Here is a 22,783-nt window from a genome sequence, read left to right on the forward strand (position 1 = left end):
TACCGTTGCTATGTGTCCATGGTCATCATGATCATGATATCTATGTTAACGCCATTGTACGGAGTGGTGTGAGATTGGATGGTTGATGTGGTTTTTAAGAAGTGTGTGAGCGCCCCTAATGTACAGACCAAGTTTGGCAGACCCATCAAACTTACAAACTGTACTTTTGACTTGGCAATGGTCGGCCAACCATTGTCAGGTCTCGCCTTCTGGCCACACAACCCAATCATGTGGGGATAATACATGACAACAGCCAGCTAAACTACCAGGAATGTTTTTGTATTATTATTATATGAGATGATATATGTTTACGAAATGCAGTATGTTCTGCCATGTTTTGATATATATATGTTTTCCCAGATTTGACAAAATAGTTACTGAATATGTTCTGTATGGTATATGTATAACACAGAATACTCATGTTGTCACACACTGGTATTAGTTTATTTCCCTTACTAAGAGGTGTCTCACCCCAAAATTTTATAAACTTTTCAGGAGCCCCTGATAGGAGAGCGAGTAAAGCCCCGCTGATCTAGTACGGTAGATCTGCCCTTGCAGAAGGGTAAGTATTTTGATAGGGTCGGATGTATTTTGTGAAAATGACCCTAAGACATCTTTTTGGGTTGAGTGTTGGGTATATATGTATACAGTGATTGTAGTAACTCTGGTATTGTTATGTATGGTATAATGAGATGTATATGATTGTATGTTTCCTACTGCTTAGGCTTCCTTTATGTGTTCTGATGTATCCCTGGTATCCACGGGTCCAGGTGGATTATAATCTGCCGAGATTTTTTATATTGATTTTATTTTGTAATATGGAAAAAAAATGTGGAAATCGAGAAGGTTGTTACAGTTTGGTATCAGAGCCTAGGTTGCTAGGTTTTATAGACTTTAGAATACAGCGAAAATAATACCAGAGTTTAGGAAATGATTTGAGGTTTCGTTCTACAGTCTAGAGGCAGGACTTCTGTGGTAGTTTCTGTGTTTTTCTCGAGGTGACAATTTCAGGAAAACCATAGTAAGTTATTGTCGGGTTGTGTTCCTAGAATATAGGACTGGGGATTAGAAATGAGTTAGAAATGTTAAGATAAGTGGTGAGGATAGGTGGGTAAATTATAAGGATAAAATTTTTAAGTTGTGTTTGTTGTTTCCAGGATGGATTCAGGAGGAAGTAGTGCCCATGCGAGTGGGAATGATGGAGCAGGACCATCAGGTGCAGCTGGGACGGACTCTAACGCAGTATTACATAGTGTGGCTCAGCAGGTTATGGCTGAGATCACTAGGAGCTCGAGGGAGCAGAGTGGTCCATCTGTAGGACATGGGTGCACGATAGAGAAATTTACGAAGATGAATCCTCCAACATTCTCAGGTGGAGTTGATCCTGCAGCCGCCGAGAACTGGATGTAGGAAACCGAGAATGTCTTGGTCGTGTTACAGTGTACTGAGGAACAGAGAGTCCTCTTTGCCACCTATAGATCGACGGGAGAGGCCGAGAGGTGGTGGACTGCGGTGAGACTATTGGAGCAGCAGAGGGTGATTCCGATAACCATGATATGTGACCGGTTTAAAGAATTGTTCTTTGATATATATTTTCCAGCTACTGTCATGGAGGCTAAGGTAGAAGAGTTCCTGAATCTGAAGCAGAGACAGCTATCCGTCTAGCAGTATGCAGCACGTTTCATTGAGCTCTCTCATTTTGCCTGGTATATTCTTCCTGATGAAGTAAAGAAGGCGAGGTAGTTTGAGAGAGGCTTAAGGCGAAACATATTTAAACAGGTGGTGGTGCTGCGGATCTAAGACTTTGTTGAGTTAGTCGATAGGGCAGTGATGGCAAAGATTGGTGAGCGTCTTGATGCAGAGGAGCAGGGACAGAGGAAGATATCTACATTTACGGGCTATCAGCAGGGTCATAGGCCGAGTCAGTGAAGGAGAGGAAACTATGGCAGAGGGCGGAGGTAGGAGATGAGAGGACGGGATGTGCAGATAGGGCAGGGTCCTCCAGTCTATAAGACTTGTGGTAGGAGACATTAGGGAGAGTGTCGAGCTGGTGATGGGGTGTGCTATCGCTGCAGTAGATCGGGGCACATGGTGCGAGATTGACCTACCCCACCAGATATAGTTCCAGCTCCCAGACCATACTGAGGAGGTTATCAGGCACCATATGGGGGCCAGCAGAGGAATACAGCTCTAGTTAGGGTGTTTACTTTGACGCCGAGTGAGACTGAGACGGCCGGTGACATGGTGACAAGTATGGTTATTATGCTTACTTTTAAAGTTATTGCATTGTTTGATTCAGGAGCTATGCACTCATTCGTGTCCTCGGGGTGTGTTAAATTATGTGGGGCTGAAACACAATCATTAGATGTCGAATTGTTGGTATCTGCACCGACTGGGTTAGCAATGAGGTGTAGTAGGGTGCTCCGAGGTTGTCCAGTTGATATTCAAGGAAAGATTTTGTCTGTTGATCTGATAGTGCTAGACATGTACAGGTTTGATGTTATATTTGGCATGGATTGAATAGAAGCTAATTTTGCCAGCATAGATTTTCGAGCACGAGAAGTGATATTCAGATCTCCGGAGGAAGTAGAATTCAAGTTCATAGGGTCGCGAGTGCAATCCCTGCCTCAGCTAATTTCAGCTATTCAGGCCAGAAGACTACTGCTGAGTGATTGTCAGGGGTTTGTGGCAATTGTGAAGGAGATGTCAGAGAATGAATTGAAACTTGCTAGCACGCCTATAGTAAAGGAGTTTACCAATGTTTTCCCATACGAGTTACCAGGCTTGCCACCCGATCGTGAGGTAGATTTCCCTATTGATCTACCTTCTGGTACAATGCCGATTTCTAAAGTACCTTATCAGATGGCGCCAGCAGAATTGGCAGAATTGAAGAATCAGTTGCAATATTTTCTTGATAAAGGCTTCATACGACCCAGTGTATCTCCTTGGGGAGCTCCAGTTTTATTTGTGAAAAGGAAATACGGGACTATGAGGATGTGTATAGACTATAAGGAGATTAATAAAGCAACAATCAAGAACAAGTATCCTCTACCCTATATTGACGATTTGTTTGACCAGCTCCAAGGTACACGGGTGTATTTGAAGATTGACCTCAGATCCGACTACCATTTGGTAAAAGTGAAAGAAGAAAACGTCTCGAAGACGGCCTTCAGGACCAGGTACGGGCATTATGAGTTTCTTATTATGCCCTTTGGTTTGACGAATGCTCCTACGGTATTTATGGACTTAATGAACAGAGTCTTCCACCAATACCTAGACCAGTTTGTTGTTGTTTTTATTGATGATGTACTAATCTATTCAAGGAGCTATGAGGAGCATGAGACGCACTTGAGGCAGGTTTTGCAGACACTTTAGGAAAAGAAGTTGTACGCCAAGTTTAGTAAATGTGAATTCTAGCTTGAGAAAGTCATGTTCCTGGGGCATGTTGTATTTGGAGACGGTACTTCTATGGATCCTAGCAAGATTGAGGCTGTAGTGAATTGGGCTAGACTGAGGAAAATCTAGGAGATTAGGAGTTTCTTGGGACTAGCTAGCTATTACCACCGTTTCGTTAAGGGATTCTCAGCTTTGTCAGGACCTTTGACATGAATGACGAGGAAGAATGTCATATTTGAGTAGGACAACAACTGTGAGCAGAGTTTTCAAGAACTGAAGCAAAGATTAGTCACAGCACCAGTATTGGTTATCCTATCAGAGGGTGTGGGGTATGTCATTTACAGTTACGCGTCCTTGAAGGGACTTAGCTATGTATCGATGCAGCATGGCAGGGTAGTGACGTATGCGTCCAGGCAGTTGAAAGAATATGAGAAGAACTACCTTACACATGATCTTGAATTGGCTGCAGTGGTACACGCATTGAAAATTTGGAGGCATTACCTATATGGCGAGCAGTGTGAGATTTTCTCCGACCACAAGAGTTTAAAATATTTCTTCACGTAAAAGGAACTGAATATGAGGCAGAGAAGATGGTTGGAGCTGATTAAGGATTTTGATTGTACCATCAGTTATCACCCAGGGAAAGCAAACGTTGTAGCTGATGTGTTGAGCAGGAAATCCAGGGAACCAGTGTTAGCGGCTATGGAGATCCAGTATCCGATCATGATGGATCTAGAGAGACTCGACATAGAGTTGGTAGAGAGTGATCCTACAGTGTATATTGCCAGCCTAGTAGTACAACCTACTCTCCAAGAAAAAATTAAAGCCGCTCAAAAGGAAGACCCAGAATTAGAAGAGGTGATGGATAAAGTGCAGAATGGTCAAGGGGAGGAATTCGGTATTGCAAATGATAGAGCTTTGCAGTTCCGTTCCAGATTATGCGTTCCTGCCGATACTAAGATCAAGAAGACTATTTTAAAGGAGGCTCACAGATCTTTGTATACAGTTCATCCCAGCAATACGAAAATGTAGAGGGATCTGCAAGAGTTTTATTGGTGGAGTGGTATAAAGAGAGAGATTGCTGAGTATGTAGCCCAGTGTTTGATGTGCCAGCAGGTAAAGGCTGGGCACCAGAGGTCGGCAGGGCAGTTGCAACCGTTATTTATCCCAGAGTGGAAGTGGGATCATATATCTATGGACTTCGTGTCAGGACTGCTGATGGCATTATATGGCCAGAATGTCATCTGGGTGATTGTTGACTGTTTGACTAAGACCGTCCCTTTATACCTATCATCAGCTACTCCCTCAGCTGTTTAGCGAAGATCTACACTCAGGAGATAGTTCGTTCTCATGGGGTGCCAGTATCGATTGTGTCAAATCGAGACTTGCGTTTTACGTCACGTTTTTGGAAGAGTCTGCAGGAAGCACTAGGGTCTCAGTTGTCATTTAGCACAGCATTCCATCCTCAGTCAGACAGGCATACTGAGAGGACAATACAGATACTAGAAAATATGCTCAAAGCGTGTGTATTAGACTTTGGGGGTAATTGGACTCAGTTCATGCCACTAGTAGAGTTTGCATATAATAATAGTTATCAAACCAGCATTGGCATGACACCGTTTGAGGCTTTATACGGTAGGAGATGTTGATCTCCTTTGTTTTGGGATGAAATGGGTGAGTGGCGAGTAGTGGGGCCGGAGCTTGTGCAGCAAGCGTGTGATAAGGTTCGGCCTATCAGGGATAGGATTTGTGCAGCTTAGAGCCAACAGAAAAGTTATGCTGATAATTGCCGCAGGAATCTAGAATTTGATGTGGGTAATCATGTGTTTTTTAAGATAGCTCCGATGAAAGGGGTTATGCGATTTGGGAAAAAGGGTAAACTTAGTACTAGGTTTATTGGTCCATTTGAGATTCTAGATAAAGTGGGACCGGTAGCTTACAGGCTAGCTTTACCTGTGTTGTCTAGGATCCACAACATATTCCATATTGCTATGTTGAGGAAATACGTCCCAGATCCTTCTTATATCATCAGTTATGATGAGTTAAAGCTTAGTGAATCACTGGTGTATGAGGAGGTACCCATACAGATTCTGGATAGGAAAGTACAAGAGCTACGTAACAAGAAGATTCTTCAAGTAAAAGTTTTGGGAAGAAATCATGCAATTGAAGAGGCTTCTTGGGAATCCAAGGAGAAGATGAAGCAGAGGTATCCACATTTATTCCAAGAAGTTTTATTAGGTACAATGTAAGTAGTTAGGAGTATTTCTTTTGCAGGTACATGTAATGGTTTAATTAGTGTAGAATTTTAGTTTTGGGAGAATTTTTCTTTTTTATATGTAATCTCCTAGGATTCGAAATGTAACCATGGTATTCCTCCACCATAAGTGAGGGTAAGTAATAAAATGAGTAGATCCTTTTCTTGTTAAGGAAGGATGAGTTATGTGAACAGTAAATTTCGAGGACGAAATTTTATAAGGAGGGGAGAATGTAACGACCCGAAAAAAAATGGTATTTAAATAATAAAAAGAAAGGGAAATGGAAACCGAAAACAGAAGGAGGCAGTCGACGACATTGCATTTTGGAAAGAATAACCGTAGGAAATTATCAGGGCCTTATCGACGAACACAGGAGATTCATCGATGATAGTATAAGAGGAAATACAGAGAGAGATTTTAGGCAGTTTGAATTTCGTCGACGAGGAGTGGGTTTTGTAGACGAAATTATCAAAGGACTCGTCAACGAGATGATGTGGCTCGTCGATGAGATGACGTGGCTCGTCGACGAATCCAGCCCTATAAATAGGGAAAAACTCAGATTTTTTATATAAAACTTGCGCAGAAACCCTCTCTCTCTCATCCTACGGCCTTTCCCCCTTCTCTCTTTGATTTTAGGCCGGATTTCCACCGGTTTGAGGATATAAAGCCACCACGACGCTCGTGGGAAAGTTCTCTGCAAGTCTGCCAGAGCGGATCGTCGGTGGGGCTGAAGTGGTAACCATCCCAAATCCAGGGTAAGGATTTCTACTCAATATTTGGATTTTTGACAGTTGTAGAAAGTGTTATACGCATAGAAATACTGAACTTTAGTTCTGGGGAATGCTGTTTCCAGGGTGTTGAGCGGGGAACCCTGTGAGTGCGGGACAAATTTTCTTAGGAGTTTTTCAGGAATCAGGTAAGGGGATAATTTAAGCTAGTTCTTTTTGAGAAAATGTATGTATATATAGCATTTGATTTCAGAAAAGTAAATATGTTCATTTATATATGATTTATATTTGGGAAAATACTGTTGAAAATGATGGTATGTTGAATATGTGAAAATCTGTTTAGTGTGGCATGAGTAGAAATTGTTATGAAATACTGTTTTCTGAAAAGGTGATTATAATATAGATTTTTATAATGGAAAACCGGTGTACGGGTCGTGCTATGGATGTGATTTGCCAGTGTATGAGCTGAGCTATAGATATATTTTGCCGACGTACGGGTCATGCTATGGATGTGATTTTCTAGCATACGGGCTATGCTATAATATGATTTGCTAGTGTACGGGCCGAGCTATGGATGTGATTTGCCAGCGTACAGGTTGTGCTATGATTTGCCGGCGTATGGGCCGAGGTATGATAAATTGTGTAATACTGGCATACGAGCTGATGATTTTCATGACATACGTATATATGCAAAATGATATGATTGATTTGATAATTAATGATATGAAATATCCATGTATCACAGTTTCAATATACGTTATATGATATCAAAACCTGGTTGGCTTAGTCTAGGCTAGCAATTGCACGGTACCGTTGCTATGTGTCCATGGTCATCATGATTATGATATCTGTGTTAACGCCGCTGTACAGAGTGGTGTGAGATTGGATGGTCGATGTGGTTTTTAAGAAGTGCATGATCGCCCCTGGTGTATAGACCAGGTCTAGCAGCCCCATCAGACTTATAAACTGTACTTTTGACTTGGTAGTGATCGGCCAACCATTGTCAGGTCCCGTCTTTAGGCCACACAACCCAGTCATGTGGGGGTAATACATGACAACAGCCAGCTAACCTACCAGGAATGTTTTTGTATTATTATTATTATATGAGATGATATATGTTTATGAAAATGCAGTATGTTCTGCCATATTTTGATATATATATATATATATATATGTTTTCCTAGATTTGACAAAACAATTACTAAATATGTTATGTATGGTATATATATAGCACGGAATACTAATGTTGCCACACACTGATATTAGTTTATTTCCCTTACTAAGAGGTGTCTCACCCCAAAATTTTATAAACTTTTTAGAAGCCCATAATAGGAGAGCGAGTAAAGCCCCGCTTATCTAGTATGGTTGATCTGCCCTTCCAGAAGGGTAAGTATTTTGATAAGGTTGGATGTATTTTGTCAAAATGACCCTAAGACATCTTTTAGGGTTGAGTGTTGGGTATATATGTATACAGTGATTGTAGTAACTCTAGTATTGTAATGTATGGTATAATGAGATGTATATAATTGTATGTTTCCTGCTGCTTAGGCTTCCGTTATGTGTTCAGATGTATCCCTGGTACCCACGAGTCCAGGTGGATTATGATCTGCCGAGATTTGTGATATTGATTTTATTTTGTAATATGGAAAAAAAAATGTGGAAATCGACAAGGTTGTTACATGATCTCTGTGTCCCCTTTGGTAGTTGTTGACGGGGAAAAGACTGCTTTGCTTTTAAGGGGTAGAAACCTGACTGCTCCTAGTACCAAGTGAGTGTGCCATATTTTTGAATGAGAAAACACTTTTATTCACCTATGGTTTTGAGAATTCTAATGGGAAAACATTTTTATTCTCTTCTAGTTTTGAGAATTCTAAGTTTGTGTTTTGTGTAGGATTCACCGCGCATATATGGGTGGATATATGTCTAAGGAAGTTTCTGACTCAACCCATCAGGGAAGCATATATGATGAAATAAATGGCAGCTTCGAAATTTGCAATACAGCTCCTAGCACTCTAGGACGTTGTTTCATTGAGGTGAACACCTTGAATTCGATTAGTTTATTTTATATTTGTGTCAAAAGTTAAAATAGGTAAATTTTGATTCTTTGAGAAATCTGCATTGTTGTTTACCTTTGACATTTTTATGTGCAAGTTGAGAATGGATTTAAGGGCAACAGTTTTCTTGTAATTGTAGCTAATGCTACCATATGTTAAAAATTTACTGTAGCATAAATTTTTTTGAAAGTGAAGTAGTTATCCCAAGAGGGGGAATGAATTGGGTTATTAAAAAATTTATTGTTCCCTTTATATGGATTCTTGAATTCCTTGTTTTATTAAACACACAACTTTGTCGATTTATCAAAAAATTAAATGAACAAGCAATTCTAAAACCAATATTCAATCTACAACCACACGCCAACCAAGTAACCAATCAAACAACCAATCATTCAATCAAGATGCAGCACTTTGGAAAATTCAGCTTTTAGTAAGAATTCTTATATAGCCCTGTGGATATTTATGTAAGCCCTATAGAGAATGTAATTTATTTCTTTAATGCAAATCCCAACCAACTCATAATTTAAATAAACTCTTAGTTAATTTGTATTTGGGTGTTAACAAATCAATGTACTCCCTTTGAGGTTTCTGCAAAGTATATTAGTCAACCAACATACTCCCTTTTGATTTCCGCAATCCCAAATCAAAATTAATCTTTAGTTTATTTAATTTCCAATGCACATAGTTTTAACGATTAAGAAAATTAAAACATCCACACAATTTATATTTTTGCTGGAATTTAAAGAGAGTAAGGGAAACAGAGTGACACTAGATTTTTACGAGGTTCAGCTTATCCCCAGCCTATGTCCTCACCTCAGGCAAACTACCTAAGGATTCCACTATACCTATTCCTTTTTGGGCGGAACAAAACCATTACCTTTCCCCAAATACCAAAACACGAACTACAACGACTCCAAAACTACGAACCGAGTTACCAAAACCTAAACATCGAAGAATAATACTTCACTATAATTCTCACTACTACATATATACCAAAACAAAAACGAAATCAAACCCTTACCTCAATTTTAGGTCAAAACACGGAAATCCTTGAAACGAAGATCTGATCTACTATACTCGAAGAGATTCTCCTCCTGATCCACGTAGCAACGTTGGATCATTGATTTCGGCAACACACGGCCCGAAATCCTAGAGAGTGAGAGTATTAGTTTGAGTTCTAGAGAGAGAAAGAGAGAGAGTGGAATTTAGTTTTCTTAACTCTTAGGCAAGTGATAAGATATTTATAACCCTTTGACTCAGCCAGCCTCGTTAACGTGACGGTGTCCTCGTGGATGAGCCGAAGAAGGAAGTTCATCGACGATGAGGTGGCCTCATCGACGAGCCTGAGACTTTAGAATTTCCCAAAATCTCTCGGTATCTCCTCATCGATGAACCACTAAATTTTGTTGCCGAGCTACAGAAGAGACTTGGTCGACGAGAGAAGGAGCCTCGTCAACGAGTCCTGCTGATTTTTACCTTTTTAATTTCTATTCTCTTTACTTATTTATTTAATCCACATTTCTCAGGTCGGGTTCTTACAGCCTCCCCTCCTTACAAAAATTTAGTATTAGAAATTTATAATCTCTTACTTACCAATTCATCAACATACCCAAATGTATACCTGACTCTAGAAAGAGTCGGCGACAACCCACATAGCAGCCCCGTCCCAAATGCATAACATATCCTCACTTATGGCGGAGGAATACTGTGGTCACATACATACAGTCTTGGGAGCTCACAATACTATAAAACTTTCCTAGAGACTAACCATACATCATTACTACAATAGCAGAATATTATATACATACCCAAACCAGTCATACTACCAAAACTAATACTCAGCACAACTGTGGATGTCTCTGGCGTATTTCTGTCTCTAATTCCCAAGAAACTTCCTCAACCATGTGATTTTGCCACAATACCTTCACTAACGATATCTCTTTGGTATGTAGCTTCTAAACTTTACGGTCCAAAATCTGAATGGGTATCTCTTCATACGCCAAAGTATCCCCTATCTCTAAGGATTCATAACTAATCACATGCGATGGATTCGGCACGTACCTCCTCACATGGACATGTGGAACACATCGTGGATCCTAGAGAGCACTGGGGGTAGTGCAATTATGTAAGCTACCGGACCCACTCGCTCAAGTACCTCGAATGGTCTGATATACCTCGGGCTCAACTTGCCCTACTTCCCAAATCTCATCACTCCTTTCATCAACGCAATCCTCAAAAATATCTTACCCCTACCTCGAACCCAATTCCCATCGGCGAACATCCACTTAACTCTTCTGCCAATTTTGAGCCAATTTAATTCTATCCGTGATCAAACTAACCTTCTTAGAAGCCTGTTGTACAAGTTTGGGTCCCAATACCTGCTATTCACCTATTTCATCCTAGTACAGCAGAGACCAACACCTCCAACCATATAATGCCTTGAATAGTGCCATCCTAATACTAGCTTGAAAGCTATTATTGTAGGCAAATTCCACCAATGGTTGAAACTGAATCCAACTACCACTGAAGTCTAATACATAAGCCCGTAACATATCCTCCAAGATCTGTATTGTCCTCTCTGGCTGCCCATCAGTTTTGGGGGGGGGGGGGAACGTTGTACTAAAAGTAAGCCTCGTCCCCCAGTACTTCCTGCAAGCTCTTCCTCAATCGAGAAGTGAACCTTGGGTCTCGATCTGAAACAATGAACACCGGTACCCCATGCATTCTAACTATCTCTTGAACATATAAATCAGCTAGCCTACTTAAAGGGTAGCTAACCTTCATTGGTACAAAGTGAGCAGATTTAGTCAACCTGTCCACAATCACCCAAATTGTATTCTACCCATAAAGCACTGGCGGCAACCCGATGACAAAGTCCATGGAAATGTGCTCCCATTTCCATTTCGGAATGGTCAAAGGCTGCAATGGCCTTGCCGGCCTCTAATGTTCAGCCTTTACATGCTGACATGTTAGAAACTGCTCTAGGAACCGAGCAATCCCCATTTTCATGCCACTCCACCAAAACAATTCATGCAAATCCTGATACATCTTCGTACAACTTGGACGTACCGTATACAAGTAATGATGCGCCTCCTCCAGAATCGTCCTCCTTGTAACCTCGTCATTTGCAAAACATAGTCTAGTTCCAAACCTCAACACACCTCTCTTGGAGATGTTAAAATCTGCAGCCAACCTCTGCTACATTTTCTCTACAATCTCTACTAGCTCCTCATCATTAGCTTGCGCAACTTTAATCCTCTCAAATAATGTTGGCTGGATCACCAAACTAGTAATGAAAGCCTGGTGATTACCATCCACCAAATCTACGCCAAAAATTTTCAAATCTTGTCTGATATGATGCTGAGCCACTACTACAGATACAAATGCATGCTCTGACTTCCAACTCAACGCATTAGCTACTACGTTAGCCTTTCCCGAGTGATAGCTAATGGTGCAGTCGTAGTCCTTGATCTGTTCAAGCCACCTCCTCCACTTCATGTTCAACTCCTTCTACATGAAAAAATATTTGAGGCTTTTGTGGTCAGTGAAGATCTCACACTGCTCACCATACAAGTAGTGTCTCTAGATTTTTCAGCATATACACCACCACCGCTAATTCCATATCATGCATAAGGTAATTCTTCTCGTACTCCTTGAGTTTTTGAGAAGCATAAACAATTACTTTCCCTTATTGTATTAGCAGACATCCCAAACCCTTCAGAGATGCATCGCTATAAATCACAAAACCACCATCCCCAAATCGGATGGTCAACACTGGAGCAGTGACTAGTCGATGTTTCAACTCCTGGAAACTCTACTCACAATCGTCTATCCAATCAAACTTCACACCCTTCCTCATCAACCGTGTCATAGGTCCAAACAATTTAGAGAAACCCTCTACAAACCGATGATAATACCCCGCTAGTCCTATGAAACTCCGAACCTCTTACACACTCTACGGTTTCACCCAATCGACCACTACTTCAATCTTACTCAGGTCAATTGAGATACCACCCTTTGACACGACATGGCCTAGAAACATGACTTGATTCAACCAGAACTCGCATTTCTTCAGCTTAGCATACAACTTCCTTTCCTACAATACCCAAAGCACCAACCTTAAATGGTTTTCATGCTCTTCCGAACTCCTAGAGTATACCATAATATCATCAATGAATACCACTACGAACTGGTCCATATATTCATGGAAAACCATGTTCATAAGATCCAAAAATATCGCTGGAGTGTTAGTCAACCCGAAAGGCATGACCAAAAATTCGTAGTAACCATATCGGGTTCGAAAAGTAGTCTTTGCAACATCCTCAAACTTAACTTTCATTTGATGATACCCTGACCATAAATCGATCTTCGAGAAGACCTGCATTCCCTGCAGTTGGTCAAATAGATCATCTATATAAGGCAACGAGTATTGATTCTTTATTGTTACCTTTTTTATGTCATGGTAGTCAATGCACATTCTCATCAACCCATCCTTCTTCTTCACAAAAAATACTGGAGCTCTTCAGGGCGAAACACTAGGTATGGTAAAGCCCTTATCTAGTAGTTCCTGCAATTGTTCCTTCAACTCTCTAAGTTTTACTGGAGCCATCTAGTATGGAGTTTTAGAAATTGGTGCCTTGTCTGGCAGCAATTCAATAGAAAATTCCACCTCCCTATCAGGAGGTAAAACAGGTAAGTCTTTAGGGAATACATCTGGAAATTCGTTAACCACTTGAATATCCTTGAGCTTCAAATCATCCCAAGATGGTTCCTTCACACAAGCTAGGTACCCTTAACAGCCATCCAAGAGTAACCTTCTCGCCTGTAAAGCCGATAGAATCTGTGACGTCGAACGCACATACAATCCTACGAACTCATACTCCTGCTCCCCAGGAGGTCTAAACACCACTACTTTCCTATGACAATCAATCACAGCATAACTGGAGGAAAACCAATCCATCCCCAGTATAATGTTAAATCCAAACATATCAAATACTACTAGATTCATCAATAGCGGCCCTCCTTGAATTCCCACTGGGCAGTTCCCTAACATCTTTCTATAGATCATTACACTCCTAGTCGATATAGCCACAATCCACTCCTCATCTATCACTTGGGTTTCAACCCCACATAGTTTTACAAAACTTGTAGATAAAAAAGAGTGGGTTGCTCCCAAATCAAATAAGACTACAACTTTATTTAAAAGCAATAACATAGTACCTGTCACCATGTTTCCAACCCTTACTGGAGCCGTGTTTGCCTAAAAATTTACCTGGGGCACTTGATTACTTCCACGATTCTGGCTCAGTGCAGGCATATCACTCATTTGTATATGACAATTTCAGGATACATAGACTGGTTTGCTACAATTGTAGTAGTTACCCGTGAACGGCTGGCATTCACCATCATGCCATTTACGACACTTGGTGACACGCGTGTGAGATTAGTCCCCCACCCAGGACCCTAGCATTCGGTATTCTGGCGATTACCCGAACCTTAGTTCCTCTTCTTCCATTGTCCCTTTCAAGAAACAGTCTGAGAACCAGAAGATACTGGCCTCTTCTTCTATTCCTGAACTATCGCATCCTCCTGGACACCAACCTCAATCACTACGGCTTTATCCACCAGAATAGGAAACTCTCAAATCTGCAGCATCCCTACCAGCCTACAGATGTCCTTCTTCAGACCCTTCTCAAACCTCTGAGTCTTCTCTTACTCGTTCGAGATTAAACACGACGCAAAACGAGATAGCTCAAGATATTTGGTAGAATACCTAGGCACCGTTAGGGTTCCCTGAGTCATACTTGAGAACTCATCGACTTTCACATCACGAGTGGAAGCCGGGAAGTATCTCTTGAAGAATACCTCCTTAAAATGACTCCAAGTCATCCTAGATGAATCGACTCTCTGCTTCTTAAGTAGGCACACCACCGTCCACCATATCTCAACCTTTCCTAATAGTTGAAATGTAGAATAGAGAACCTTCTGCTTGTCGGTGTAGTGCAGAACTTCCAATATCATTTCCGTCTTTTGCACCCAGTTCTCTGCTACAATCGGGTTAGGTTCTCCAACAAACGTCAGAGGATGCATGTGAGTGAACCTCTCTATGGTACAACCTACAACAATAGGAGAACACTCTCACCCCCTTACACTTCGCCTGATCTCCTGCATGATTTGCCTCATCAAACACCGAGGCATGGAAAGAGACCCATCACTAGTAGTCCCCTCCGAACTATTGTCCCAATTGCTATCCTTGGGATCCATGCTGAAAATAGGATAGGAACAGTTTAGTATTCCTATATTATATCACAATTAACACAACAATTATAGAATAATCATGTTAATTAACTTCTAAACTCCTAGTTTAGGTCTATCCCATCACTCCGACTTGAAACCATCAATGGTTTGCCGCGATTTTACTGAAATCGTCATTTTAGGAAAAACACAGAACACCGTCAATGAATCCCTGTCTAACTACAAGAAAAGCCCCAACCTACTCTGCCCATTAACTACATCCTATACTCTGGTATGTTCACATATTCGCGCCTAACCAAGTCTACAAGGCCTAACAACCTGGTTAGTTATGATACCAAGCTGTCATGCCCCGAACCAGCAAAAGGGCCCCAGGGTGTGATTTAGTAACCTAACATGTCTCTGTATCATTCAAAACATACATGATACTATACAAAATGAGGGTCTGGTCCCGTAGGGTTCACGTCTACCCCATTTACATTAACATACACATCATATACACAGCGGAATTAATCATCCTATTTCATTCATTCCATACCCTACCAAAGTCTATATAATACCAAAATTCTAAGCTCCATAATATAGAACAAATACCGGGAGTCTACAAAACCCAAAATGACAACCTAGTTACAAAATAAATACTTACACAGGTATTTCTGAACTGCTAACCAACAACCATGCTCTCAAAATACTAAAGCTAGTTTCGGCTACTTGAAGGACCTCAAACACATTTGTATGATAGGGGTGAGACACCTCTTAGTAAGGAAGAATCAGGTTATATCAGTGTGTGGCACATGAGTTTTATTAATACATAAAATATAACACAATACAGTTCCAATATTTTCACAATGCAGTTCCAGTATACATATCAAAAAACATACGATCAGTGTCATCACACTCTTCGGCCTAAGTCGGGCTACATTACACGGAGCACTCGATAATCTGGCATTAGCCAAAGCCCCACAATAATATCATTGCTAATACGATGTCAAACACCCATCAGTGACCAACCAAAATAACAGGTGATATTTCACACCCTTGGATATAGAGCTAGACACTCTTAAGTGATATTTCACACTCTCGGATATAGAGTCGGACATTTTTGCCTACAATATTACTCCGACTTGGATTTTCAAAAAACTTGGAACATTTTTGAACTCATGTTCCTATATTTCATTTTAATATTTCACATCCCAAACCATTTCAATACAACAATTCAATCCACACTTATTTGGGTAAACAAAATAATCTCATAACGGATATTTCAAAAATACAGTTTATCATAATCAAAGGTACCATCATCTCTATATTACCATTTAATCAAATATATGATTTTCCAATAGAAACAGAGATGATACCCAAAACCCCCCAATTTTCCCAAAAACTATAAACCTGAAAATCCCGTAATTTCACCCATTAGATTTTCCCAAATAAGTAACCAAAACATCCATATCATCGATAACCACAGCTTTACAGAAATAGATTTCACAAATAACTGATATAAACAAAGACTCCTTAGCTTTCCCCGAATACCAAAACATAAACTACAGCGGCTCCAAAACTACGAACCGAGTTACTAGAACCTAAACATCGAAGAACAATACTTCACTATAATTCTCACTACTACATATATACACGAAAATGAAATTGGACCCTTACCTCAATTTTTTTTCAAAATGGGGAAATCTTTGAAACGAAGATCTAATCTGCTATACTTGAAGAGATTCTCCTCCTGATCCACATTACAACATCGGATCATTGATTTCGGCAACAAAATCCAAGAGAGAGAGAGAGAGAGAGAGAGAGAGAGGAATTTAGTTTTCTTAACTACTAAGCAAGTGATAAGATATTTATAACCCTTTGACCCAACCAGCCTCATCGATGAGACAGCGTCCTCGTCGATGAGCCGAAGAAGGAAGCTTTTCGATGACGAGGTGGCCTCGTCGACAAGCCTAAGACTTCAAAATTTACCAAAATCTCTCGATATCTCCTTGTCGACAAACCACTAAATTTCATCGCCGAGCTACAGAAGACACTTCGTCGATGAGAGAAGGAGCCTCATTGACGAGTCCTGCTGATTCTTACCTTTTTAATTTTCCTTCCTTTTACTTATTTATTTAATCCATATTTTTTGGGTCGGGTTCTTACAATAGAACTCTAGTATTTTATTTGTGGTTGTTTTATTATTTTTGCTACGAGAATGGTATTAGAGACAACGAATGGTCTCATCACACCCCAAGCCCCACTTGGCGGGTTCAGGGTGTGACAGGTGGTGTTTGGGATATGTCAAAGGTACCCTATGCTAGTGCAATGGCATGTTTCGGCAGGAAATAGAGTGGTCCATCAATTGTGAGATTGGTTTTTGAAGACTATGTAGGGGGCTTTGATGACAAAAGGTTTACAAAAGGGTCTATTTTTACTGTTGTGGGAAGGCCTACTTGTTGGAAGTCCAGGGTACATTCTTCGAGTGTAACATCTACAACTGAATCAGGGATCCTGGCAGAAGTCGAAATTGCCATGGACAAGTTCAAGCGTTGCTTGGACTTGGTTTTAATCTCCAGTTGCTAGACGAGGGCAGTCCCAACCTAATGTCCCAAGGTCAAGGTGGAGCAGCGAGTTCATGTTTTCAGTTTCTCCTAAGGGTCGTATGTTCGCCAAGGTGGAGATTGTTGTGAAATGTTGCTCACATACTGAGTGGAAGGCATGCACAAAGAAAAAAACATGATGAAAATCATTATGTAGTATGGGAAACTGTCAACGATAGCCCTGTAATCATCAACAGTTTGGAACAATGTCTGAGAGATTATACTCTCTGCCCGAAATCGTCGACGATTTGGCTTGGGAACTTAGTGCCAATTTCAAATTTTGAATAAGGGACGTTAAGTTGGTTGGGATTTGAAGGGAAAACCTTCAAAGACTTTTCATTTGTGATGTATTTGTAGAATATGGTTGTGCGTGGTTGATGTATTGTTCATGTCCTTCGAATAAGAAGATAGTGAATTATTGTCATTTGCTCTCATGGAAATTATTGTCAGTTGCTCTCATGGATGTAGGCTTTACCGAATCACGTAATTCCTTGTGTATTGTGTGTTGTTATTGCTTTCATATATTTTCTATGGATTGTTTCTGTATTTTCATCATTAAATGTTGCGTGTGTTTGATCCTATATATTTTGTTGTGCGATTCGTTTTTCACAACAATAGAAATATTTTAATGTTATCTATGCAGAATTGATTATATTTGGACATGAATGAAGCACTTCAAATTAAAGAAAATAAAAATAATGTAACCATAAAAACTTATAAAAAGTAAGTTTATACTTGAATCATCAATCAAAGCTAAAATTGTTAGGAGATGTGTGGCTCGTATGTGTGTCAACAGCCGCACCCAGCTGAAAATGTTGAAACTAGAGATGGATGGCCACCAACAATCTGCCTACCAGCTGACTTTGCAGCAGCCTTTGTTTGACTTCTTCCCCCTCCCATGTGTATATATATGTAATGTATGTGTGTGTGGAATGTGTGGTGAATTGCAGCTGTGGGTGGTGAATTGCAGCTGTGTGCGGTGAATTGCAGCAGTGTGTGGTGAAGTTGCAGAGAGTTGTGTGGTGCTGTGTTGTGTGAGTTGCAGAGTGTTGTGTGTGAGGCAGAGTGAATCCTTGTAGTGAGAGTGAGAGAGGAGTTGAGGGCAGTAGCCTCCTCTTTCTCCTTGTGTAATTCTCCTGGCGATTATAGTGATTTTCTGCTCTCCTGTGGACGTAGGTCATAGTGGACTGAACCACGTAAATCTGGTCTTATATTTTGGTTGCTTAGTTTTTCTTGAATGATTGTTGCTCGAAGATCACTTCCCAACAAATGGTATCAGAGTCAGGTTGGAGCAAAATTTGAGCCTCTGCCAGTAACTCAAAACTCGATTTTGAGACCACCACAACATTCGTCTCGTCGAAACGAAGACAAAGGCAGTAACCAGAGCTCAAATGGAGCTCGGACGAAGGCGCACGCGCTCACACGCGCCACCGACGGAAAGACTGCGTTGCCATGCGCACACATGCGCGCTCACGTGCTGGCAACTGGTCGAAAAGTAGTGTCACGTGCACCCATGTGTCGGCGAACGTCCAATGCACGTTTGGAGGTAGAAGATGCTGACGTCAGCAGCCACGTAAGGGCTGAGTCAGCGCCATGTTAGTAGGTGTTAGGCCGAGTTAGTAGCCACGTGAGCAATCTGTACAATCCACGTTAGCAAGTAGGCCCCATGAGATGGGTCCCAAGACACGTCAGCAGGTGGGGACCGTTGCGCCACATCATCAGATGGCATCAGTGGTTGTTAACATCGTCAGGGATATTCCGTTAATGGAGGAATGTTCCATTAAAGTTAACGGATAGTTGACTTTTCTTGACCGATTTGACCTGAAGTTTGACTAGGCTTTTCAAAGCCATTTTAGGTTAGTTTTTCAAGCGGCTTGAACCATTTCTAAGGTTTTCTACCATTCTAGAGGCATTGGCGGTGTCCGTTTTGTGAGATTCAGAGCATAATGGTAGGTATTGGTATCTCAAAGTTTGAGGTGGAGAAGTTCGATGGGCTGAACAACTTAAGTTTATGGCAGAGCACGGTGAAGGACATTTGGGTTCATCAAGGCTTGATCAAGTCCTTGATCGGGAAGAAGCCAGATGATTTCAAAGATGATGATTGGAACGAATTAGAGATGAAGATGGTCGGCACAATTCAATTGTGTCTGGCAAATGAAGTTAAGCATTCGATGTTAGATGAAACCTCACCAATGGACCTCTGGAAGAAATTGGAGCAAAGGTATATGGCAAAGTCCCTTACCAATAAATTGTTCTGAAGAAGAAACTGTATCAACTTCGAATGAACGAGGGAAGCAGCCTTTTTGATCACATAAATGATTATAACAAGATTTTAACCAGTTGTTGAGCCTCGGCGTAAAGATTGATGAATAAGATAAGGCTATTCTACTTTTGTCATCTCTACCAGCTTTATTTGATGGGCTGGTAACTGCATTGCTCATGGGGAAGGAAACCTTGAAGTTGGATGATGTGATGGCATCACTTCAAGATTCTGAGACTTTAAGAAAGCCGATTGTAACATCTCATGAGCAAGCTTTGGTAGCTAACAGTGAGAGACAAGGAAGAAGCAAAGATCAAAAGCTCGGAGGTAATCAATGGCGTTCAAAATCAAGAGGACGAGATACGAGCAAAGTCATATGTTACTGGTGTGATAAAAAGGGGCACTTCAAGAGGGACTATGAAGATAGAAAACAATACGAAGAAGAAAAGAGGACACGGGACGGTGTCAATGTATCGGAGCATGTCTCATGGCATGGTAATGACGAGGTCCTTGTAACGGCAAGCAACTCACATCGAAAAATCAGTCGAAGAAATGTGTAGTGTCGATATTGTAAGAAGCACGGCCATATAAAGATAGAGTGCCGAAAATTGATGAAGAAGAACATGAATGTTCATGGCAGTCTAAACGATGATGAATTGGTTTTGGACTCTGGGAGTTCAGTTCATGTTTTCTTTAAGAAAGAATTTTTCCATTCTTTCAAAGAAGTTCGCAGTACGGTATCACTCAGTGATGGGTCACTATGCGATGTCAGAGGGATTGGATCTGTGAAGCTGAAGACGCCTGTTGGAACGATCCATATTTTGGATGACGTAAGCTTCGTACCAAGGATGCGAAGAAATTTGATCTTCCTTACTCAGTTGGATTCTAAGGGTTGTAAAATATCTATCGCAGGTGGAGCTATAGAGGTGACACAACGTGACTCAATAATATTTACTGGGAAGGAGTCTCGTGGGTTATATCAGTTGATAGGAACCACGGTGGTTGGTGGTTTGATCTCGAATGATGATAGCGGCATGTCATCAGAAATGAATAGACGAGTTCAGTTTGCTGATGAAGAAGGAGGTACTCTTTGCATGGTTCAAACGTTTGAACCAAGCTATGAAGACTTGCATTGATTGAGTTCGTGTCAAGGTGGAGCTGTGGACTTGGGAGTTGATACTCGCCAAGGTGGAGATTGTTAGGAGATGTGTGGCTCATATGTGTGTCGGTAGCCGCACCCAGCTGAAAATGTTGAAACTAAAGATGAACGGCCACCAACAATCTGCCTACCAGCTGACTTTGCAGCAGCCCTTTTTTGACTTCTTCCCCCTCCCATGTGTATATATATGTAATGTATGTGTGTGTGGAATGTGTGGTGAATTGCAGCTGTGTGTGGTGAATTGCAGCTGTGTGCGGTGAATTGCAGCAGTGTGTGGTGAAGTTGCAGAGAGTTGTGTGGTGCTATGTTGTGTGAGTTGCAGAGTGTTGTGTGTGAGGCAGAATGAATCCTTGTAGTGAGAGTGAGAGAGGAGTTGAGGGCAGTAGCCTCCTCCTTCTCCTTGTGTAATTCTCTTGGCGATTATAGTGATTTTCTGCTCTCCCGTGGACGTAGATTACAGTGAACCGAACCACGTAAATCTGGTCTCATATTTTGGTTGCTTAGTTTTGCTTGAACGATTGTTGCTCGAAAATCACTTCCCAACAAAAATTGACTAGAAAATAAATCATATAGAAGTATTAGAGCTCCCATTGTCAAAAAAGGAAAAAAGAAAAAAGAAAAAAAGAAACGCAAACCAAAGTTTTTTTTAAAAAAAAGTCGAAAAATGGCTTGTAACTAGTAAGTTGAGTCGATTTTCCTAGAAAACAGCCCCTTTTATTTTGTATTATTATATAATGAGCAACTGATTGAATCAACCCTCCTTGCAAAGTACATGAAGCATCACTGCTCTACAAATGGTAGTGGAAGGGCAAACTTTTTTGCTCATACGCAATTCACCATATGCCAAAGTTGCAAGAAAATACATATCCAAAAAAGGGAACGAACTAAGAAAGAGATTAAAGTAAGAGTAATGTTCCAACTAGCTATTATCCATTTCTTAACATATAGAAAATAAACACACAAACAATATGAAGAGACAGATCCTATTATTGAGTGAGCGAAGAAGCATTGCCGGTGGAAACTGAGGAAGAAGACGACGAGGAGTTCTTATGGTTGTGCATCCACACCTTGAAAACCTGTCTACTAACCCCGATCCCACTGCAGAAGCGTTGGATCTCATCTTCTTGATCTTTCCTCTGCAGCTTCCACCCTATCTTCTCCGCAAACGCCAGCATCTTCTCCTTCTGATCTGCCGTGATCTTTGTCCTGAACCTCTTCTTGCCACTACGTTCTGCTTCCGCCATATCCATTGAGCTGGGCGGCCGGGAACCTCCACCGCCGACGCCAGCGCCGCCGCTGTAGTCCACCACTTCCATATCGTCGGCTGGGTCTCGGCCGCGGCTGCTGCAGCTGACGCCTCCTCTGCCGTTAAAGCCACCTTCGCAGGTGGGGACGCATACTACTTTCCGGTGGAAGTTGCGGTGGCAGCCGCAGGCTGCGCACTGTAGGGCGGCAGCTGGCGAGGTAGCAGTGTCGCCCAGGACAGTGAACTCCCCGCAGCCGTCGGTGGCGTAGCTGCCCAGGCTGGCTGCGTGGTTTCTCAAACACTCCATGTACATATCGTTTCTGCTATGATCCCCATCCATGTCTCTCTCTCTCTCGCTTGCCGGTTTCCACTCACTCTATATAATGAAGCAGCTTGGATTGTTAAATGACGATTATGGTGCTATGTAGTATGCAGTGCGTGGGGTTGCATTGTTTAATTTTATATACATGGACAAGCATATTTCATCTATACATTGGTCATTGAGTATTACTTTTCTTCAATTACTATTATTATTATTTTTTTAGGGCCAAATAAATATACTTAGCTCCTATTAAAAAAAAAAAGGCATAAATCTCACCTGAATTTTTTCAAATTCCTCCTACCCTCTTTAAGATTTATCAAAAAGGCAAATAAGATGAGGTTTTAAAAATCTCACAAGCCTCTCTTAAGGTTTGACAAATAAATAAATAAATAAACTTCTCCTATTATTTGATAAACAAAAATTAAATATCAAGAAAATTGTTAGTGTGATTTTTGAAACCTTAATATAGGTTTTCATCTTCTTGACAAACTTGACGAGATGTCATTAAAAATTTTAAAACTTCAGA

General features: G+C 41.0%; 1 protein-coding gene across 1 annotated transcript; it reads right to left on the reverse strand.

The window, feature by feature from the left end:
- Positions 1–21,675: 21,675 nt before the first annotated feature.
- Positions 21,676–22,248, reverse strand: LOC131146493 (zinc-finger homeodomain protein 4-like). Its single transcript, XM_058096126.1, has 2 exons — positions 22,035–22,248; positions 21,676–21,998 (listed from the first exon to the last, which is right to left on the reverse strand). The coding sequence occupies exons 1-2, from the start codon at positions 22,246–22,248 to the stop codon at positions 21,676–21,678; spliced, it is 537 nt and encodes a 178-aa protein (XP_057952109.1).
- Between the last annotated feature and the right edge of the window lie 535 nt (positions 22,249–22,783).

The sequence above is a fragment of the Malania oleifera genome, chromosome 13 (assembly GCF_029873635.1).
Source record: "Malania oleifera isolate guangnan ecotype guangnan chromosome 13, ASM2987363v1, whole genome shotgun sequence".
In the NCBI taxonomy this organism is placed as follows: domain Eukaryota; kingdom Viridiplantae; phylum Streptophyta; class Magnoliopsida; order Santalales; family Ximeniaceae; genus Malania; species Malania oleifera.